General features: G+C 29.1%; 1 protein-coding gene across 4 annotated transcripts in view; it reads left to right on the top strand.

Annotated features, from left to right (window-relative positions):
* LOC107445236 (dipeptidyl peptidase 9) overlaps positions 1-21,306 on the top strand; it is a 57,288-nt gene extending 35,982 nt beyond the window's left edge. For 3 of the 4 annotated variants that reach the window (XM_043039556.2, XM_071184733.1, XM_043039555.2), the window contains exons 15-21: positions 1,947-2,127; positions 5,917-6,028; positions 10,870-10,972; positions 12,968-13,017; positions 13,105-13,247; positions 17,148-17,259; positions 18,241-21,306. In XM_043039556.2, coding sequence (XP_042895490.1) covers positions 1,947-2,127; positions 5,917-6,028; positions 10,870-10,972; positions 12,968-13,017; positions 13,105-13,247; positions 17,148-17,259; positions 18,241-18,333 — 794 coding nt within the window. In that variant the 3' untranslated portion in view covers positions 18,334-21,306. Of the gene's footprint in view, positions 1-1,946; positions 2,128-5,916; positions 6,029-8,218; positions 8,331-10,869; positions 10,973-12,967; positions 13,018-13,104; positions 13,248-17,147; positions 17,260-18,240 lie in introns of all 4 variants that reach the window. The other variant, XM_071184732.1, reaches the window with a different exon arrangement.
* Positions 21,307-24,030: the final 2,724 nt, after the last annotated feature.

The raw sequence follows: 24,030 nt of genomic DNA, 5'->3' as shown, positions 1-24,030 counted from the left end.
ACGTCAATATAATTAGTATGTTTTTTCTGTATCATCTGTTTTTTTTTTGTTTTTTTGTTTTTTTTAATTTACAGGATGCTTGCGTTTTTGAAAAGCCCTTAGAGGTGCTGTTTTCTTTGGGGTTTTTTAAAAAGTGCTTAATTTCTCCTTTTCCAAAATGAGATTTTATTTCTTTACCATGTCGATTTTCGTCTTGAATTATGCAAAAAAACGTGGTTTTCATATTGTTCCTTTCAACATTTTCATAATTCATTTAATCACAATCCATATTGGTGTGCCGTATGAAAATGCCAGTCATTTTACATGTTTGTTGAAATACTTGCGGATCTGCATGTGCTTTCACTGATCAGGATTCGGTTGGAAGAATTTTTGCACTCTCATGTGCAACAGCCCTTGGAAATTGAACATAAAAATTTCTAAAATTTTTGATAACCATGGGGACTGACCAATGGTGACCATTTCCAAAATTTTTTCCTTAATAATTGCAAAATAAAATTTTCTTTTTCATTTCATTGCTGATGAAGTACCATCCTCTCTGTCACTGTCAAACCAATGGCCTTCTTGAGTTTTATTCTATTTATAGATCAGTACCATAATCTTAGAACTTAACTTGGGGGATCATTCACTAATTATGTGTTTTCATGTGGGCCTAGAGCAGTCGACAGCCACAAAGCTTCATCACCTCAGAATTTTCATTTCTCTTTCATTCATTAAATTTAATAAGGATAAGAATTGGTTGAGATTCTTAATTGTAGAAATTTTTAGCTGAGGAACTATTCACTAATTGCATAAATTTTTTATTACTTATAAAATTTTTAGTGCTCTTAAGTTATTTTATGAAAAATCTCAATACTTTTTAAAGACAAGATTTTTTTAAAAAAAATGTGTGAAGTGAGGTTTTTTTTACTATTTTAGCATTTAGCAAATGTAGTAAAAAACCTTATGTTAATTCAGATTTGTTATTTTTTTAATTGCTTAATTTTTTACATATCTTTATAAAATCAGTATTTTTAATCTTGTTAACGTTTTGTTAAAATTTTTATAATAATAATTTTAAATTAAAATTACTTTTTTTAAAAAAAAATGCATAATCAAATAAATTACTTATTAATTTAAAAAATAGAATGTGTGACTGAATATTGAATGTATTTAAAGTTCCAAGGACAGAAAATTAATGATTTAAAAAATATTGTATAGCAGCAAGATACAGTAAAGTTTTTGTTGATGTAGAAACTCTTCCAAGAACATTGCGGCATCGAAAAGCATATAGGTTTAAAAATAAAACTTTTACAAATTGCTATATTAAACATTGTTTTTATTGAAATTTAGTATTATCACTAAGATTTGTTTTCTAATTTTACCATTCATATAGTTTTCAAGAGATTGCATTTTTGTTTTAAAATCATGAAAATAATAAATATATTTTTTATTTTAAAATCATGAAAATAATAAATATTTATTTTAATTTTTAATGATTGAAAATTTTTTGTATGAGTTTTACTACTGAACTAGATAGCTACAAAGTTGAGCAATTACTTGAATTTTTATAAATTTTTTTGAAGCATTTTGCTTTTTTTTTTTAAATTTCAGAATTGTTTTTTTTTTAAGTAATGTCTAATGGAATTATTTTATGTAGAATATTGCCATGGGAACTTGATAAATAAAAATTTCTATAGTTTATGCATTCATTTTCTATAGTTTATGTATTTAAAAAATCTTTATGTACTTTTTCCAAAATATTTTTTATTTGAACAATAGATTTAAATTTTTTTACTTTATGCTACATTTTTAATTATGAAATTTTTTGGTAATTAATAAATTTTTAAAGAGGCAGATATGTTCTTTTCAATTATTCTGTAAATGAAAATATACTTGCTGTTTCTTTTTATATTTATATATCTTAAAAACTAGTGTTTTTTCAAACAAATATGTATTAAAATTTCCAGCCGTACCTTCTACTTATCGTCAACCTGAGCTGTTTAGTCATAAACTTCAATCTGGTCATTTAATCTATGGTATGCTTTTCAAACCTCAAAATCTAAGAATTGGTGAAAAATATCCTACTGTGTTAACTATATATGGTGGTCCTGAAGTGCAATTAGTCACAAATAACTTCAAAGGAATGAGGTAAGAATATTTGTGAACTCTTTTATATTGAGATTCTAGAATTAATCCAGACGATTTGCGAGCAGTGTGATGCCACAACTGGCATTATATATTTCCTAACTTTTAAAATATCTTTAATTACTTAAACTTATATTTTTGATCTTATTAATCAAATTATATTTAAATTAGGTCAATAAGTTAATCTTTATAAATGTGATCATAAAATATTTTATTCTTTTCTCACCGATCAATGTAACGGCTAACGTTTTATTTCAATACTAATGTAGACTCATTAACTCACCTCAGCGCTTAATCGAAAACAAAAATCTGTTTATAACTCTTTATAATTACTTTCTTACTGCAAATATTATTCAGTTACATGGTTATTATAATTCTCACAGTCTTGTTGACAGTTTGAGATCGCCAAGGTATCTTCGAACCTAACATTGATTTTGCTGGGTTATATTTCCATAATTCCTCAATTTGGAATCTCCTCTCCCTGCTTCTGTATCCTTTAAGAATAAATTCATTAACTTTCTATTTCAAATTTGTGGCAACTGGGGGCCTCACAGTCCCAACTGTTATGATATCATGGATGGTAACAAAACTCTCCATGCAAGAGAATATTTATCTTAATCGCTTTAAGGGATTTACTTTTCTTTATGTTTTGTGTATTTTAAATATGGCCATTTTATATATACCGTATATTCCGGCGTATAACGCGCACTTTTGATACAAAAAATAACATTGGAATTTACGGGTGAGCGGTATACGCCGAATATAAAAAATTATAGATTAAAAAAAATTAAATATAGAAAAATACTTTTATTTTAAAGAAATAACGTACCTTCACGTACTAAATGCTTTATTGATTTTCGTTATTACATAAATAGTTCATCATATTCGTCTTCCGTTATTTCTTCAGGTACGTCATCACAATTTGTTTCGTCTTCATCTGTGTTGCCCTCATCCATAAATAAATAGTCATCTTCTGATCCGTCTAGATTATTTGAAATGCTGCATTTTTTGAATGATTTTCTAACCATCTCAGGCTTAATTTCATCCCATGCTTTCAATATCCATTCGCATACTGTTTCCAAACTAGCATGACGCATATGTCCTCCTTTTGTAAAGGTTTTCTCGCGCTCCAACATCCAAGTGTTCCACTGTTTTTTTAAGTTTGCTTTAAATGGTTTATTTAAGCAGACGTCCAATGGCTGAACTAATGGTGTCAATCCGCCCGGAATAACTGCCATATCGGTGTTACATTCTTTCAACAATTTTTTTGTATTATCTGTAAGGTGGGACCTAAACATGTCCCACACTAAAAGGCTTTCTGGTTTTCTTACGCAACCAGGACGGATTTGCCAGACATTTTTTACCCACAATTTAACACCATTTTCGTCCATCCAGCCTTTTTCGTGGACGTGAACAAAAATACCTTTTGGAAAATTACATTTGGGAAAAGTTTTTCTCTTAAAAATAACCATTGGTTTTAGTTTCGTTCCATCCGCTAAGCAAGAAAGGGCTACGGTGAAATGAGATTTTTCATGTCCCGTTGTTGTTACGTTGACAGTTTTGACTCCCTTTAAATCAATTGTTTTATTACCGATCATGTCAAACATGACTGGGGTCTCATCCATATTTCCTATTTGCGAAAGTAAATATTCCTTTTTTTTCCGCAGTTCTATAATATATTTTTGAAAACTTAACAATTTGCTATCCAAGTCTTTTGGTAGTTTTTGTGATACTTTGGTTTTTTCACGTAGAACTAAATTTTTCGAGCCATAAATCGGCTACACCAACTCACAGTAGCCTTGAAATTTTCACTCTCATGTGGATTAATCTTTGCCCATTTTAGAGCAAACAAGCGAACACAGTTTCTTGTTACAATCAAGCCGTTTTGCCGATTTACCAAAACCCAGTTTTCTACATTGTTCTCTAACGCCGGCCATTTTGTTAGTCCTGTACGCAATGCACACTTATCCTTAGGCATATCCATTGTTTTCTCTTCATTTTTCTTCCATTCACGCACCGAGCTTTCGCCAATACCAAAGTGTCTCGCCGCAGCCCGATTTCCATTTTCTTTCGCAAATTGAATTACTTTGCATTTAAATCCAGCGCTGTGTTTACTTTGTTTGATAGGAGCCATGTCTACTACTAAAAACTACACTGAATTCTTAAAGCTTACAATGTTTACTTTTCAAAGGCAGGGCATCAAATGGTGTGATTGGCTGAAGAGGAATAACGATTTGTCTCCTGATTTGAGATATGCTTTTGAGACATACACAATAGACAGCATTCCAGACACCCCTCCCCCCCTTACTTCTGGAATGTGGTGAAAGGGTGGGTCATCTTGACCATCATTTAGTAGCAGGTGTTCCTTTGTAACGCTCCTTACAATGCCTTTTGTTCATTTTGGGGGGAATAAGTTTGTGAGGGATCTTGCATGTCATCTGTGAAAGACATTGTTGCAAACACCTGCACTGCTGAATACAACAATCTCTTTTCTCAGAATCACATTACTCTTTCAACTCTACCCTCACATACATGTCAAATTCAGTTCTTTTATTTTTGCAAAAGAGAGGGGGAAAAAACTTTTTATTTACGATCTTGAAAGACGAGATATTGCACATGTACAATCCAAATTTTCGTGCGCGTTATACGAAGAGTATATCTTGAAATTTAAAAAAAAGTATGAGAAATTACGGTGCGCGTTATACGCCGGGGCGTGTTATGCACCGGAATATACGGTATTCATTTTTACTTTAATAAATAAAATTTTTACTTAAATGGTTTTATTCATTTTTCTGGAGATAGTACTTTAAATACCACTGTATGGCGATCACCAACATCATAAGCATGAATGAAAAACATATTTATTTATTGAGAAGAGATTTGAATGAAATAGAAATTTAGCTTTTAAATTGTATGAAATTTTTCTTTTTCTCTATGACATGAATATTTATTAAAATGTTTTTTTTTTATTATTTTTTTTTTACTGTTTTTCCTCTACAATTTTATTTTATTTTATAACCGGCATTGGATAGCCGACCCAATTTTGGGTTTACGACTACTAATGTTCAACTACATAGCCTTGCAATTTTCAACCCATTCCAGAAGATACGGGAACTCCTGGATTAAGTAATAGGAGAAATTTACATTCACGGAGAACTTTTTCATGGAACTTATCCGCATTTGCTAAAGACATTTTATCATTTAAGTATTTATAAAAATGTTTGAAATTCACACCCAGAATAAATTATAAGTGTACTAAAGTTGTACAGAAGGAAAATTCATCGTAAAATCTCTCGTTGCAATTTCTAGTAAATCTTCACATCTTTATTAAAAAAAATTTTTATAACCGTCATTGAACTGCTGACCCAATTTTGAGTTTACTGCTGCCTCTGTTTAAGGCTGCTGCCGTAGCCTTGTAATTTTGAGCCAATCCAAAAGATCAAGTATTAGGAGATATTTGCATTCATGGAGGACTTTTTGATGGAACTAACCCTCAATTGCTTTACATGAAGAGGAAAACTACGAAAACCTCCCACAGTTAGCCTGGCAGCAAGGGTACTCAAACCTATGATCTGCCTACCACTGAGGATATTTAACAACAGCATTGTGATCAGTGCGAGCCGGGTGTGGAATTCATGTTCACCAGCCATCACTGGGATTCGAACCCGGTTCACCTTATTGGAAAACAAACACTCGTATCCCCTGAGCAATCACAGCTTTTCTTCCAAAATTGTCTATTTTTTGTTCATAATAAGTTAATGATTTTAAATAAGTTACATGTTTTTTTTTCAGGTGTCTGCGGCAATACTTGCTCTCTGCTGAAGGATATGTAGTAATTTCAATAGATTGTAGAGGCTCAAGACACAGAGGGGTGGCATTCGAAAGTCATATCAAAGGGAGACTGGTAATTTTATTACTATTTTGATTCTTGTTATTTATGCCTTAAAGCTTTGTGATCAACTTTTCTGAATTTTAAACTGACATAATTAAATTGCTTTTATTGCTCTGAAAACTATTTATGTTTATTTTCTATGTTAAATTCTAACATGAATTTAATTTTTAACTAATAAATTTTTTTAACAAATTTTTAAATTAGTTTCCCTGTTGAACATTATTTCAATAAGGTTGCCAGGCGACTAAAATACAACTGTTTGCAACTATTTTTGGCATAAGGCGACTATGGCAACTTTTTTTCTTCCTGAAAAAGCTAAAAAAGCAACTATTTTCAGGAAAAGGAGACTATTGGGAGACTTTTCTGCACTCCTAGCAATGTTTTTTTTTTAAGCATAAATTTGGTGGAAAATCTACACCCCACAAGATAGTACCTGAACACACTGAACTTTTTTTTTCTTAAAAAAATTTTTTTTGAAAATTTTGAATTGCAAATTTGAGTCTTCACTTTTTAATGATTATTGCTACGAAATTCCGCATGAGTTAAATTTTTTTAATACAATATTACGATACTTGAATTTTGAATTTGAGTAATCACTTTTCATATATATACAATATATATACAGTGAATTCACGATAACTCGAATCTGATAAGACTGACGAAAAACTTCGACATATCAGAAGTTCGACTTACCGTTAGTTTCGGTTTTAGACTTTCAAAATATTGTCGGATTATTTAATTAATGCTTATTAATTACAAATCTCCTAAATGCTTACAATATTTAACATCATTTTTCTGACAAGCCATTTACGATAAGACTGTTTGAAGCACTTTACCCTGGTCCATCGGCTGCAACTTTGCTGTTGTGTTTGGCGGGAGAAACTGCAAGTTTACTGCTTTCAAATTAGGTAGATCACTATGCGTTGTGCATTTATCCTTAAAGAGTATCACTTTTCTTTTTTTAGCAAAGAATTTCCGATCCAATTTTCTTAAATAGTCTTCAAATAAAACTGATGTCATCCAAAACTTTTTGTTAGACTTGTAATCCAAAGNATTAGGTATTCATTTTTACTTTAATAAATAAAATTTTTACTTAAATGGTTTTATTCATTTTTCTGGAGATAGTACTTTAAATACCACTATATGGCGATCACCAACATCATAAGCATGAATGAAAAACATATTTATTTATTGAGAAGAGATTTGAATGAAATAGAAATTTAGCTTTTAAATTGTATGAAATTTTTCTTTTTCTCTATGACATGAATATTTATTAAAATGTTTTTTTTTTATTATTTTTTTTTTACTGTTTTTCCTCTACAATTTTATTTTATTTTATAACCGGCATTGGATAGCCGACCCAATTTTGGGTTTACGACTACTAATGTTCAACTACATAGCCTTGCAATTTTCAACCCATTCCAGAAGATACGGGAACTCCTGGATTAAGTAATAGGAGAAATTTACATTCACGGAGAACTTTTTCATGGAACTTATCCGCATTTGCTAAAGAAATTTTATCATTTAAGTATTTATAAAAATGTTTGAAATTCACACCCAGAATAAATTATAAGTCAAAATAGTTAATAAAACATATTTAGAAGCTAAATATGTTTTATTAACTATTTTGCTTTTTATTATTTATTTAACTATTTAAAGTTGTACAGAAGGAAAATTCATTGTGAAATCTCTTGTTGCAATTTCTAGTAAATCTTCACATCTTTATTAAAATTTTATTTTATAACCGTCATTGAACTGCTGACCCAATTTTGAGTTCACTGCTGCCAATGTTCAACGCCGCAGCCTTGTAATTTTGAACCCAATCCAAAAGACAAGGAAACTCCTGGATCAAGTATTAGGAGAAATTTGCATTCATGGAGGACTTTTTGATGGAACTAACCCACAATTGCTTTACATGGAGAGGAAAACTACGAGAAACCCACAGTTAGCCTGACAGAAAGGGTACTCGAACCTATCATCTGTCTACCACTGAGGATATTTTACATCAGCATTGTGATCAGTGCGAGCCGGGTGTGGAATTCGTGTTGACCAGCCATCGCTGGGATTCAAACCCGGTTCACCTTATTGGAAGACAAACACTCTATCCCCTGAGCAATCACAGCTCTTCCTCCACAATTGTCCATTTTTTGTTCAGAATAAGTTAATGATTTAAAATAAGTTACATGTTTTTTTTCTCTTCAGGTGTCTACGGCAATACTTGCTCTCTGCTGAAGGTTATGTAGTTATTTCAATAGATTGCAGAGGCTCAAGGCACAGAGGGGTGGCATTCGAAAGTCATATCAAAGGAAGACTGGTAATTTTATTACTATTTTGATTCTTGTTATTTATGCCTTAAAGCTTTGTGATCAACTTTTCTGAATTTTAAACTGACATAATTAAATTGTTTTTATTGCTCTGAAGACTATTTATGTTTATTTTCTATGTAAATTCTAACATGAATTTAATTTTTAACTAATAAATTATTTTAACAAATTTTTAAATTAGTTTCCCAGTTGAACATTATTTCAACAAGGTTGCCAGGCGACTAAAATACAACTATTCGCAACTATTTTTGGCATAAGGCGACTATGGCAACTTTTTTTTCTTCCTGAAAAGGCTAAAAAAGCAACTATTTTCAGGAAAAGGAGACTATTGGGAGACTTTTCTGTACTCCTAGCAATGTTTTTTTTTTTTAAGCATAAATTGGGTGGAAAATCTGCACCCCACAAGATAGTACCTGAACACACTGAACTTTTTTTCCCTTAAAAAATAAAAAAATTTGAAAATTTTGAATTGCAAATTTGAGTTTTCACTTTTTAATGATTATGGATACGAAATTACACATGATTAAAAATTTTTCAATACAATATTACGATGCTTGAATTTCGAATTTGAGTAATCACTTTTCATNAGAAATACTTCCATATATATATATATATATATATATACACAGTAGAGCGCCGATTATCCGAACTGCTTGGGACCGAACATGGTTTGGATAATGAGAAGTTCGAATAGTTGGAAAACTGTTTAAAATCTAGTGTACATGATTATTATTTATGCACTAACTTCCCTTCGCACCTTTTGTAGGCTTAGGACTGGTAGTACTATCTAAAATAGCTTTGGCGTGCTTAAAAGTTTTTTTTTCTTCAATTTTAAAATATTTTTACTTTTTTTCATTTTGAATTATTTTTATCATGTTTCAGTTTTTTTATAATTTTTTTTGTCAATTACTGATTTTACAACATTTTTCATTATTTTCCATTGCAAAAGAAATCCAGCAAAGATTTCGTTTCAAAGAAGAAGCATTTTTTTAGCAGCCATATATCCCTTATTCTTTTTAAATAAATCAACTGAACTGAATCAACATCATTTTGACGTTCTAGCCAATTCATTGCAATATCTAATGAATTGCATGCTTCTATATGAGAAGGTCCACTATCTTGAACTTGATCACTTACTTCTTCCTCTTCGTCTGTGGAGTTCCGATTTTCATTCAAAATTTCAGCAACAATTTCATCATTTTCATCCGAAAGATCTACTGGTTCAGAAACTTCAGTTTTTCTGTTAAGAATTTTATTCCAAGATTTATTATTCCAAGCACTGTAATCACTAATCATTAAACATAAGTGACAACTACCCATTCCCCAATTATAAAACTTCAGCACTTATCTATTCATAAACTCCTTCTGCATTCCAACCATTGTAGACTATCAAAATGAAGCTCGCATTCTTGGAAGATAATTTTCAGTTGTAAAGAGGTAGGTAGGTTTAAATGTATCATACATGCACAATGTATCATACATACATGTTAAATGTACATGTATGTATGGCTGCTATAAGAAAACTGCTAAAAAGGTTGTAAATTAAATATGGTCTTCGGATGTAGGGGATATTATTTATTCTTCTTAATTTAGAAAAATTATCAAAAGGTATTCTAAACTTTAAAAAAAAAAAGAAGAAGAAAAAAAACGAATTTAGACATAGTTCGGATAATTGGACGTTCGGATAATAAGGGTTCGGATAATCGCCGCTCTACTGTATATATATAAACATTTACGTTTATTTAAAAATTATCATATTTGCCGCCAACTTGACTGAATGGATCATGGTATAAGACAGTTAAGTCATTAACAAAATTTTAGACATATTTTTGATGAATTTTTGTTCTTATTTAGGCAACTATTTTCCTAGATTTTGGCTACTATATATATGTTTTAGGCTACTAAAAGCAACAATTTTTTTCATTTTTTTCTGTGGCAACCCTGTTTCAATTATCAATTGTTCCCTAATTTTCCTCAGTTGGTTGAAGGTCATCATTTATTCTATTATAATTTTTTCTATTCCTTATTGTTTTTAGAATAAAATTTTCTAGATTATCTCACAAATGAGATTAGAAAAGGTTGACACCACTTTTATTCACCTACAAACATGACAAATTTAATTTTACAGTGTTAAATCTAGTTGTTAAATAACTATCTTGACTAAATTTTAGATCATCTTTAACATTTTGCCATTAATGAATGATTGTGTTTCAAACTTCCAAATGTTTTATGTAATATTATTGAAAAATAATTACAAATACATATGATCAATTACATAGTCTTTTTACAACATTGAATGTATAAATTAATAATAAGTAGTAAAAAAGATGTGTTTAACTGATTGACATTTTTAAACTTTGCTTATTTAACGCTTATTTTACTAAGGAAAAACGGAAAGGGGTATTAAATACAAATAATTCCAAATGTTGCAAATTGGTTTGTCCAATATAGAACAGATCACATTATAATCATCATTAAGTTATTTATTTTTCCTAATATATCATACATGTTCTGCAATTTATTTTTCAGGGAACTGTTGAAATTGCTGATCACGTGGAAGTTCTGTTATGGCTATCTAAATCCATGGGCATCATTGACCTGTCCAGAGTAGCTATTCATGGATGGTCTTATGGTAATTATATAATGTTAAACTCTATAATCACAAGGATTTACACTTACTCTGTAAACATTTTAACTGAATGCCTTTCAATCTTGTAGATTCTTTTGGATTTAAAAGTTTCTATGAATTCTGCTTAAATGAATATAATTTTTTAATCCCTCTAATGATACACTGTTACCCTGCTTTAAAAGATAGGATTATATTTTAAACATAACTTAGATTGTATTAGAATGTTTCTAAAATAAGTGAGCCATTTTCACAACAGCCTGTTGTGGGCTATGGGGGTTATAGACAATAGGGCTCCAAAATTTCCTGACTGACACCATGATTGTGGCAGCACTGCACAGAGGCCATCTTTATTTTTCAAATAAACTGGTACAACCTGAAGCAGAATAGGCTTCTAGCTGCCCTGGGGATGGAATCCCAGTTCTTCACTATGACAGTTCAGTGCTTTAACCTCTGTTTTGTTATGATTTTTTTTATCTTGACTTGATCTGATTTTTGTTGAAGTACCTGCCCGCGGCAGCGGGCACCCGACTTCTTCATATGGATTAGGCTAAATGGCGACTGAGACTAATGGCATTATGGGAAAAAGCAAGGATAGTTGATGACTGATTAGTCTGCTGCATTTGCAGGTCATATCTGAGTATTACTGTGACGTAAATAGCAATTGAGTATGGTTGTTTCTTTGTCTAGAATGAGATTGAAATTGGCAGTTGCGCTTTTCTTAGCATCACTAAAGAAGCTAGCATTTTGTTTATTCATGAATTCTTCAATTAAGTCCATATTTAAATCTTTCCTGATATATTTATTTGGGAAGTGCCAAAGGGCACCGGTCATTCTTCGAAGGAATTTATTTTGTAGAGTTCCCAGCTTTTTTATTTGTGTGTTGGTTAGGCAACTCCATGCTGTACTAGCATGATTTCTTATCACATGTTCATATGTAATATATCAAGCATTTATTAGATCAGTGTATTAATCATATAAGTTAAACACTTGCTGTATTTTAGTTTTGCATTTTTAAAACTTCTATTTGACAAAATTAAGTGCTACAAAAATAGTGAATGTAAATAAATATACTTATTGTTAATGATATAGAAATATGAATGCTTAAAACTAGAAATGTGTTAAATATATGCTTATAATATAATATTGCGTTGTAGACTATCAATTTTTGAAATATATATTGATGTTGTGAATATTTATCATTTTGTTGAAACTGGATGGTTACATATTTCATCCATGTTTTGTTTTTCCTATTTTCTCTGGAATGGTATGTGGGTAAAATAAACAAAAATAAAATAAGAATTGTGTAATATCTGTTGAAAGTTAAAATACAGTACAGAACCCGTTATCCGGAAATCAGAAAACCGGAAAACCAAAAAACCGGAACGAAATTCAATACATTTTCCCGCCATTTTTTTAAAAAAAAATTTTTTTTCTCATAAGATTTTAGGATTTTTCTTTCTTTTTTTAAAAAATGTTCACCTTACCATCATTTTGGAAATAATCATTAGTGTATTACTTCATCGCTTTTTCCTCTTTTTAAGATTATTTCCACAAAAAAAAATTTTTTTTTAGTTGGATTTAACAATAAAAAAACGGTTTTTTGTAGCGATTCAGAAAACCGGAAAAATCAGTTATCCGGAATAGCGATGGTCCCGATTGTTCCGGATAATCGGTTACCTACTGTAATAATATTTCAGTATTTCACGTAAAAAAATTACGAATTTGTGTTAGGCTCTTATGATTTTTCAAAAAGCCTATATAATTAGTTGAAAAATATATTACCATAATCAGAAAAAAATGAGAACATACTATTTTAGTAAAGCTGTAGCTTAAAATTTTTACAAAGATTCAAAGATATTATTTATTACATAATTTAATTATTTTGTAATTTTATTATTTTGTAATTTAAATGGTTTGAAACTTCAGACTTTGCATATTGAGGTGAATTATCATATAGTTTGGTTTATTAGTTTGGTCTATTAATACTTATATTTTTAGGTGGTTACCTTTCTCTGATGGGCTTGATACAAAGACCTGATATTTTTAAGGTATACATGTTATTTGGTTTTTTTAAAATTTGTATCTTGGTGATTTGCTATGTGCTATGTATGCTATGTAAAACATATTACTTCTAGGTGGCTATTGCTGGGGCCCCAGTTACCTCATGGATGTTGTATGACACAGCCTATACAGAACGATACATGGACACCCCCGCTAAAAATGCTTCGGGTTATACATCTGGCTCTGTTTTGGCATATGCAAATGATTTCCCTGATGAGTATGTATTTCCTGTGTGAAAAATACTTATTTTTTTCTTAAATTATATCTAGTTTTATGATTAATTTGATTTGATTCAAGTCTTTAACCTTTTGCTTATGATGCTTGGCATGATGAAGTCATTCTGTATTAAGCAGAGGGTTAATATTTGTTTTGATTTCAATAATATTTGATCTGATATGACCTCCATAAAGTATTTGATTGGATCAAATATGATAAATTTTAAACAACAACAATGCTAAGTGACTGCGAGGATAGGTCTAGTATTCATAAAATACTTTTTATCACATGTAAGATAATGAAAAATAAACATAATGTGTACTTTTGTTCAAAAGTATGTTATGTTTCATTGCAAAAAAAAAACAACAACATATTATTGAAAAACTACGAATTGTAAAAAGTGTACTTTGTTGTCTGTTTAAAGGCAATTTTTTATCATTTTGTCTATGGCAGTTTCTGAATAAGAAAAAGCCTTATATGTTTCAATTAAATTGTTTGGACTAGGAGATTTACCTATTTGGATTGGATATGCTTTATTGTCGCTGCCAAATATCAATATTATATCATCTAAATTTGTAAAAACAAATCATTGATTTAAATTGAAAATATTTATAAATATTTAATTTATAAATATATTCTTAAGGTTGTGATTTTTTTTATACTCTTAATTCATTGATATTGAAAGTTTTATCTTGAGATACAATGAATCGTGATAAATAACAAAAGTAAATTGTTATTTGATGTTTAAAATAGACTAATAAATAAATAAAAAGGAAAAAAACCTGACTGTGGCTAAGGGCATCATGAAACCTTTAAATTATAATTTCACATAGCTGTATTTTAAATAATTTGCTGTTTAATAAACATAATTCGATTAAGTGCATTTTTTGTAATATTTTTTTCGATTTTCTTTCTTCTTGGGGTTTCAAAAGTTGTTAAATTAGGAAGTGTTCACTTAAGAATTTGTGCAATCATTTTATATATCATTTAAGCGATTCCATTCCCTTCAGTTTGTAACTTTAAAGGCTGAAAGCACAAAAGAAAAAAAATTAAAGGAGTTGGATCATTGAAATTTATAACAAGGCAAAATGTATTGCAATGATTCTTCATAGGTATATAATCATGAATTAGAATAAAGAAGCAATTTTTGAACTAGGATTCTAGGTAGGAAGAAAAAGCCAGTTACTAGTAGAATAATGTAAAAAAATTAACAAAAAATCTATGCTACAGTTAAACAGTAGCAAAGTTCACACTATGTTACAGTTTAACTTTGGTTTAACTATAGCATAGTGTGAATAAAATTAAAATTTTGATTGTTAGTTTAAGATCTGCTTGTAAACATGCAGTAAGAAATACTATGCATGGACTCCTACAGCCTAAAAAAATTTTGCTTGCTATTAGATAAATTTTTTACTTATATTTCCATTACATTCGTCTTGAAGTTCAGGTACTATCGATTATAAAATAAGGACAATAATAATAAAAAAGAAACTATTATGGACAAATAATAATTCTAATTACTAACTGTATAGATATAATCTGAATCATTTCTAACAAATTTGATGAAGAAAAAAAAGGGAAGGCTTCATTGAGAGAATTGATTGTTGCTAAAGGTGTGGTTTCTTAAGACAAACACCTTCTCTGGGCGTCAGCGGAAGTTGACGTACCCTGACGCCAACAAAATACTGTTTTGTAAGCTTAGCGTGAGCAGTGGGTCCAACGTAGACATTATCTCGCATTGTTCATGCGTTAATAACGTAAACAAATATTTATTTTGATTTTGTTATTGTTGATCAGTGTTTAAGAGAACAAATAATGACTTTGTCCAAGAAAAGAAAACCACATTATAGCTTAGCTAAATGAAGAAGAAGCTATGTTTAATGTTAAAATCAAAATCTTGGCTGATTTCAATGCTCTGTTGGATGTAGTCCGCCATTGCTTCTGTCATTATCATTACATTGGAATCCAACTGCAGTTGATTCAGACGTAAGTCGTCTTTCAAGCTGAGCGTTCAATGACGTATGCTGTCTAACTCACAAATTGACCAATCAGGGGTTAGCGCTTGCTTCAAGGTGACATTTTGTAACGCCGACCTGTCCTAAGAAACCAGGCCTTAAGACATTTTATACCTACATTACTATGCACAATAACTTGGTGATATTGTAGTTTTCTTTTAATACGGGTTTTAATAGACAATATAAGTTTTGAATTTTTGCACACTTTTTACTGCAAGATGAGGAGGGGGGATGGAAATTGACTTTCTTTAACTGTAGTTTTTGATTAAAAATGTGATTAAATGAGATTCAAATATACGATGTAAAAAATAGTACTTATAGATTTCCCCTATTCCTCAGTTCTGTAATTATGTAAAATTGTGTTTTTCTAATTTGATTACATATTCGTTCTTGTCTATGAGCTAAATTTAATTACTTTAGTTTTTTTTTAAGGATAAAATTGTTATGATCTTCTAAGTTAATTGCTTCATGAATTAAAGAGCTGTAGCCGTGAATTAACTTAATAGTTTCCATAATTACACAATATCTTTAAAACACAAATAGCTTTTATACTAATAGTCTTTTTTTTAAATAATTAGAAACTAAACTTGATTGTTATCCAAACAAAACAAATAAAAAAAAATTTGGACATGCTGATCCACTAAAGAGAATGACTTTGAATATGTAATCCAGAACTATTGAATTATTCTTTAAATTACTTAATTAACTAATTTTACTAATTACTTAATTTTAAATTAATTACATTTATCAACTGCTGACATTTCGAGCAATCTAGTTTATAATTCCAGCTTAACTATTTATTTATTTTTCTTTTTTGATAATTATATTTTCCATATACAATCTGCATATTGTTACATAATTTTTTCCTTCTCAAATTAAAATGCTCTTATTAAAGCACTTCCTAATCATTTTAAAAAATTTATAGGTTGTTCTAACTGAATTGCTCACATCAAATTTTCAACTTAATATGAATTTTTATTTCAATAAAAACCTTACCATAAAACCTACAATTTTTTGCACATTGCCTTATAATATTTTTCTTGGTAAATAAAATATAATATTTAAAACATTTCAAATTTAAACCACATCAAAACATTTCATTTCCTTCATAATTAATGTTTGAAATTTAGACTCCATACTTACTGAATTGCAAACATCAAATTCTCAATTTATCAAAGTATACTTAATATGAACTTTTATTTCAATTAAAAAACTTTACCATAAAATGTACAGTTTGCACATTCCTATATAAGGTATTCCTTTGCAAATAACAACGCATTTATTAAGACAGCTCAATTTTAAAATATATTAATACATTTCATTCATTTCTTAGTCATTCTCAAAAATTTAGAGACTGTACCCACTAGATTGCAAACTTCAGATTGTCAATTTATTATTGCATATTTAATAAAAAAAAAATTTCAGTAAAATTTTTTTTAAAAATGCACAGTCTGCACATTGCTAAATATTGTTTTCCTTTGCAAATAAAAATACATTTCATAAAGCATTTTATTTAACATTTAATCATTTGTTTACATGTAAAGATAAAACTTATGTTCCCTTTTCGCTTTTTAAAGTATTGGCAATGTACATTATTTTACTTAACAGTTTTGTACATGCTCTTGTGGTTCCAATTCTTGGTGAAAATATAGGAAGCATGCACCCAAAATTGACTAGTTTCTCTCCTTTGCATTTATATTTTCGCCCAAAGAGTTGTTTTGTTAAAGAAATATTTGTCAATAGTTATTTTATGCTATGTTCTTGTATTTTAATTTAATGTTTTTAATCTTCTATGCATTTAGTTTAGCCTTTTACTCATTAACATTAATTATTTCTCTTAATAACTATTTTAACTTTAATGAATTCTATTACATTTTTCTTTGCAGAGAAAACAGATTATTAATTATTCACGGTTTAAGAGATGAGAATGTTCATTTTGCTCACACCAGTCAACTTATCAATGCATTAATAAAAGCTGGAAAACCTTATCAATTACAAGTGAGACTAATGATTACTTAATTTTTGTTTAATAATTTGCTATAGTTATTATTATAATTAAATAAATCAAACAAAAACGTAACTAAGTTTTCTTATGTGATTGTGCTTATAGAAATTTATGTTTAATTTTTTTTTTTAATCAATTAATTATTTTTTTTTGTATAAATAAAAATTATAACTGTGGTAGTGCATTTGAAATAAAAGATCTTTATGGCAAAACAGTTAAAACTTTAAGAATAAATAGAAATGCTAAAAATTTTTTTAAACATAGTTATTAAAAATGCTCTGCAAACGGATATGTATTTAGTAATTTTTTTTCACTGCATCGTTTCTTTAGTTTACATGTCAAAGGTTTTCAAATATGAGATTGTATTAAGAGACTATTGTTAAATAAAGATTAAAATTTTGTTTCATTACTACACATTTAATTTTTAAATGAAAAATTTATAGATAGATATCTTAAATTACTTACTCCATTTTTTAAACTTTTTTTATTGTCATATAGAAAATACCCTCCAGTTGCTATTGAATTTCTATAGTTTTATAAAATATATTTCCTTGTAGTAGCAAATGCTGTGTGTTAATATTTTAATAAATTGGAATTAAAAATTTTTTATCCACCATTAAATGTAAATAATCTAAACATATGTATGAAAGATCATATAGATAAGGGTCATGTTCTTAATTTCTGTTAAAAGTTCCATATACATTTTATTGTTTTAAAGTTCTCTGCTTTTGTTCTCTACCTCTAGAAAAAGCATTTTGCAAAAACACCGAATGTTAAAGGATGTGATGGCAGTAACTTTTATTTTACACCCAAAAATTAATTTGAAAAAGGAAAAAAAAAACTTTAAATATAAAACTTTTTCTATATTCTGATTGTTTTATAGTAATGCAGAAAATAAAAAAATCTTTCCAGTTGCTTATTATCCTTCCTTACTCTATTTCATATTGTTTTTATATATTTTTTCTTTCTTTCAGATTTATCCTACTGAAAGGCATAGTTTACGACATTTAGATACTAGTGAACATTACGAAACGACCCTGCTCAGTTTTTTACAGCAGCATCTTTGACTTGAAGAATTTATAGGCTGTTTTTTAATTGCATTAATGTATCATTATCATTTACAAATAATTCACCTTTTCAATTTTAGATGTTCAAGAGTTTTTTTTATTTTAAAATACTATTTTTAATTACAATGTATCATGCTTTGGTTATAAAACCTTTATTGACAAAATTACAGCATGGTTATGATTAAATTTACCTAATTTAGACCAACATAAGAGTTCGTTCTTGGTGATGGTATGACGTTGAAGCTTTGTATTTACATTATTATGGGCTAATAGTATGGGACAAATTTATCTCTCTTGACACCAGCCACCGGGCATAGCAAATTGAGTTTATAAAATAGTCTTTTAGTTGCCACCCTCTCCATCACTAGTTTTTTTTTCGTCAAAAATTTATTCCACATACATATTATTCTAATAATTGTTTTTTAAAAAAATGTGGCATTATTATGAATGTTTTATAACATTCTGAAAATTAGTTTATTTCACACTTGTTTCTTAAAATTTTTCTTCTTTGAAATGAATCTTGCAATTTTATTATGCCTTGAGAAATGTTTGAAAAGAAATGCCTTTTATAATTAATACCAACACTTTTTTTTTAAACCATTTTAAATTTCGGAAAAAGTGGCAACTTTTAAAAATGCAACAAGTACCCAACTGACCAATAGCTAAATTTCCTAATTTTGACTTATGGCTAATGGAAAAACGAAATCAGTTTTTTATCACCAGGGGACAAAAGGTGTTAATAAAAAACAGAAAACACAAATTTGAAGCACAAAATTTTATTTTACTATAGCGTCTATATGCAATATTTTATACTTGTTTCTTAAAATTTTTCTTTTTTGAAATGAATCTTGCAATTTTACTATATCTTAGAAGTGATACCTTATATAATTAATATCAACACTCTTTTTTAAACCAATTTAAATTTCTGAAAGGGGCCACTTTTTAAAATGCAACAAGTACCCACTGATAAGTAGCAAAATTTATTAATTTTGCCGTATAACTAATGGGAAAACAAAATCAGTTTTTATCACTAGGTGACAAAAGGTGTCTATAAGAAACAAAAAACAGAAATTTGAAGCACAAAATTTTATTTTACTATAGCGTCTATATGCAATATGAATGATCGCAATATGATATGATAGCAATATGAATTCTATTCTCCTGAAATTCATGTTCAGAATAGATTATAACAAGCTAAACCTAAACACAAATCAATTTTAGATTTATTGCAAAAACGTAAGCTCTCATAAGTTCCTTTTAACACAGCTTTCATCCTCTGACATTGCAGCATGACTTTAATTCTCCAGTTTTGTCGAATTTAGCAATAATTTTTTTTCTGAACTGTGATAGTACAAAATAATTTTACAGTAGTGACTTACTAATTGCTGGCTTCTTAAACCACTCTAAAAGCAATAATTTCCTTTCTTGGTTACCAAAGCGCCATCTGTTGATCAAATTAAAAAAAAACTTGAATTGTAATTTGAATTGTTCATATAACGTTAATATTGAGTTTCATTCATGTAATTCTTTCAGAACAAACACTATGTTGATCTAAACATGGTAACTTTAGTTATAACCACTCTGTTCAAAAGGTGTTATGCACCAGCAGTAATTTCAACGCTAGAAAAATATCTGATTTAGATTTTGTTATTATCAACTGTTTTGGAAGAGAAATATCTGATTTAGTCTATGTCCTGATAAATCAGGATGAAAACAATTACTAATTCTAATTTGCCTTCTATATAGAAAATTGATATATCTGTGACTACCAGAACTAATATAAAATTTAAGGTTGTATATTTAGGAAAAATGGCTGTTTTAAGAGAAATTGAAAGCTCATATGAAAAAAATCTAAATTATCTTCAAATACGTATTACTACTTCCTATTTAAAAAAAAATAAAAACATTGTTCTAAGTTATTTGAAAAGACTATAACCTCTGCTGTTGTAAAAAGTCCTGTTTATAATGAGTTTATTAATTTTACACTAATCTTAAATTTTGTTTCTTTTCTAAATTTATGAAATTTGTACTGAAGTTTGAATGGACATATCTAGTGATTATTATTTTGTTTTTGTTATTATTAAATTATTTTGTCTTACTTTTTTCAAAATTTTTTTTGACTTATATGTATAAGCATAGAAATATTCACCAGAAAAAAAAAAAGAAAGAAACGTATTTATTTATTCCATTAAATTATTAAACTAAATATTTTATAAAAGATTTTGGTGTTAAAATTTCTTCACTTATTGAAAAATGTGGATAAAATGAATTAAGTTTACTCTGCTGTTACTCTTTACTCTGCTTTAAGTAGTAAAAATAATTTTAAAAAAATCGCCTTAAATTCTTAGAATTTTTAAATTGGGTGAGATTTTTATTATAATTTTAAAAGCTTAAAAATAATTTTTACGCAGCTTCATGCAATAATTGCTTTATGTAAATTTATTCAATCATATGATTTTTTTTAAATATACCCACGGACAGTATTTAAAGCATAATTTTACTTAATTTTTTTTCATGTGTCTTTAATATGCAATAAATTCTATGGAGCATCAAATTTATTTTTCTATTAATTTTTTAAATTTGCAGATGTAAAAAAAAAAATGTTAGGTTCCAACACAATATTTATTCATAAGTCACTCATAGATTCATAATCTTGTATCTGATATTCCAAATGGGACTTAAAAAAAAAAAAATTATTACATCTTATTACAGATCTATCTATTTCAGTTATGTTAACTACAAAGTGCAGAACCTTTTTATTTACTGCTTGTTGTGCTTCCCAGACCCTGTTACTGCTTTACAGTCATTTTTCTTTTCATTGTGAAAAAGAAATTTGATTGAAAAACAAATTTAATTTCAATTGGCTGTGTTATACAAAAGAATAAAGCAGCTCAAATAAAACTTATGACCACTAAAAGAGGATTAATTGAAATTTTATAGTTTCTCTCTCTGTTTTTGGAATAAAAAGAAAAAGAATTCTATAATAATTCTAAAAAAACGTATCTGACATGCCTCATAAACTTAAAAATAATAACAATAAAAATAAATATGTTTTTTGTTTAATGAATAATTTGTCTTAGAGAAAATTTCCATTGGATGAAATATTTTTATTTTTAAAATTGACTCTATTTTTTTCATGCAGAAAAGCCATAAAAATGTCTGTAAATATCATTAGTATCTTAAGGGATGGCTAATTCTTTCTTGGCTGTAATGTGCCAAGATAATAGTTTAATCTGTAAGTAAAAACATATTTAGCAAGGTATTGTACATGACATGAATGTAGCATCAATTTTTATTCAAATCATTTGTTGTAATTTGACAAGTATTTTAAAAATGCCTGATTGTGTCATGCGCGGTGTCCTATAAATGACGAAGTATAGCAAGAAAATGGTAGAAATGTGTTGTTTACTATGTTCTGCGTTGGAAATTATTATCTCTAAAATATTCTAAATTAGTTGCATAGCTAAACAACAGATGAGGCTGTTTACTGAAGAAACTGTAACAAAATGTTTTCCATTGCCTGTCAGACTGTGCCTCACTGTGCTTACAACTCAGGATTGTTATGAAAACATTGTTTTATAGTTTTGTTTATTTATCATAGCCATCTGTTGATGAACTTTGGAACTACTTTTAAAATTGGTGAAAAAAAGACTGGTTCAGTAAACTGTACATTTTTATCTTGTTCCATTTTTCTTCACTAGCTTAAGTCATTTTTGGAACATCCTGTAGGAATTGTGTGCTGTAAACAAAGAAAAACTATTTTATTGTAATTTATGTCGTAAAAAATATGTTTTAAATGCATATTATTTTTCTAATTTTTATTAATTAGTTTGTCTTCACAAGTTTCCTTAAAAATGATATGTTGCAAATATTTATTGTGTCACAATCGTTTAGATAACTCTTGAGCATCTATCATTGCCTTACATGCAATAATAAAGCCTGCAGATGATGACATTATTTCACACTCTTATTGCGATCAATCATGCTTGTTTAAAGTGCTGCCTGTGCCAATCTTGAAAGACTTAATTTATTGCTCAGGCATCTGCATGAGAGTTTAAAAGTCTTCACCATGAATATAAGTGTAATGTGATGTTTATAAGGCTATTTATTAAATAGAGTGTTATTTATAGTAGTGTTTTTTATTTTATTTATTTTTATCAAACACTACTTACCTAGTGTCCCAGTAGTCACCAATGATTTGAAAAATTAAGTGAAAAAAAATAGGAACTGAAACATGTTCTGTGAAAACAAATCCACTCAAGCCCTGATCGAATTTTTTTTAAATTTATTATTATTTTTTTAGCGACAGACCCTGAACTTATCATTCTTTGCCGTGGAAAGTGCCGGACTTGTTACTCATTTTACGTACCATGGTGAGCACCTTGTGACCTCTAGCAACATTATCCACACAACGCTGCATCAGATACCCATTTATAGGGTGGGCCACATTCACATATAACAGAGGACAACACACAGAGAGAATCATCCATGCCCTGAGCGGGATTCGAACTCGCAGCCATTGGCTTCACAGTCAGGCCCGCTAACTGCTCGACCACCTAATTGAACGAGAACCGGAGTTTAGCGAGAAAATCTAAAATACTTGGTTCTTATAATGTTACGTCTATGGAAGCATAGCTCGTTTTTTACGAGCAAACATCGGTTTTAGTGAGTAATTTTTTTGATTCATTCATTTTGAGATTCATAAAGTTTCTACTTTCTTCCACCCCTACAGCTTATTTAGTCCATTTTTGCAAAAGGCAACTGAAAGTTTGGTGATCCGTAATTCAACGAATAGACAATGAGATGGTTTGTGACCCATGTTTAGAAGTCGACCCATTTTTGGATTTATGAATGTCAATGTTCAACTCAGAAAGCCTTGTAATTCTGAACCCAACTCAGAAGAAAAAGGAACTCCTGGATCGAGCATTGGGACAAACTAGTCTTTGTGGAGAATTTTTTGATGGAACTAACCAACATTTGCTTCACAAGGAGAGTAAAACCTCCCACTCTGATGCAAAGAAGATTCTAATTCATGATCCTTCTACCGCTGAAAATATTTTAGCTCTATGGTCGATGTGAGTTGGAAGCAGATTTCGTATCAACCGGCTATCTCTGTAATTCGAACCTTATTCACCTCAATTGGTGGCAAGATCTTATCCCCGAAAACACCGTGGCTCGATAACCAAATTTAAACAGAATGTGCATCAATGGTAAAACTATTGTAAAGGTCTTTTTTTGTAATAATTTATGCCCATTATACATTGCAATACGCCTATAAAATTATTTATGTCAACGCGTAGTTTTCTGGCCATCATCTTAAGCCTCTTTCAAATGTCATTTCAATGACCCCAAAAATCAAGTGTGTAGTATTGAGATATATATTTTTCGTATAATTTTATGGACCTCACCTCTGCATTATTTTTCATCTTAGAGAGTGATACCAATCACCTCAGTGTTAAAATTAATTTTTATAACTTCCATTACTAAAATGTAATTTACCATCGCTAACGCTCGAATACGCCATCTGGCGAGAAGACCGATTCCATGCCTTTACCCTCTACTCAGTTGTATAACAATATACTACAATATTTTCCCCTTTCTTAATATTTTTCGTATTTACTTGTCACAAATATTTTTTTTTTTTTTAAATTTCCACAACGTTTTCTTTTAGATCTATGTTCAATGCAGTTTTTAGTT

The sequence above is a fragment of the Parasteatoda tepidariorum genome, chromosome 9, assembly GCF_043381705.1.
Source record: "Parasteatoda tepidariorum isolate YZ-2023 chromosome 9, CAS_Ptep_4.0, whole genome shotgun sequence".
Classification (NCBI taxonomy): domain Eukaryota; kingdom Metazoa; phylum Arthropoda; class Arachnida; order Araneae; family Theridiidae; genus Parasteatoda; species Parasteatoda tepidariorum.
This window is presented reverse-complemented; position numbering and strand designations above follow the sequence as displayed.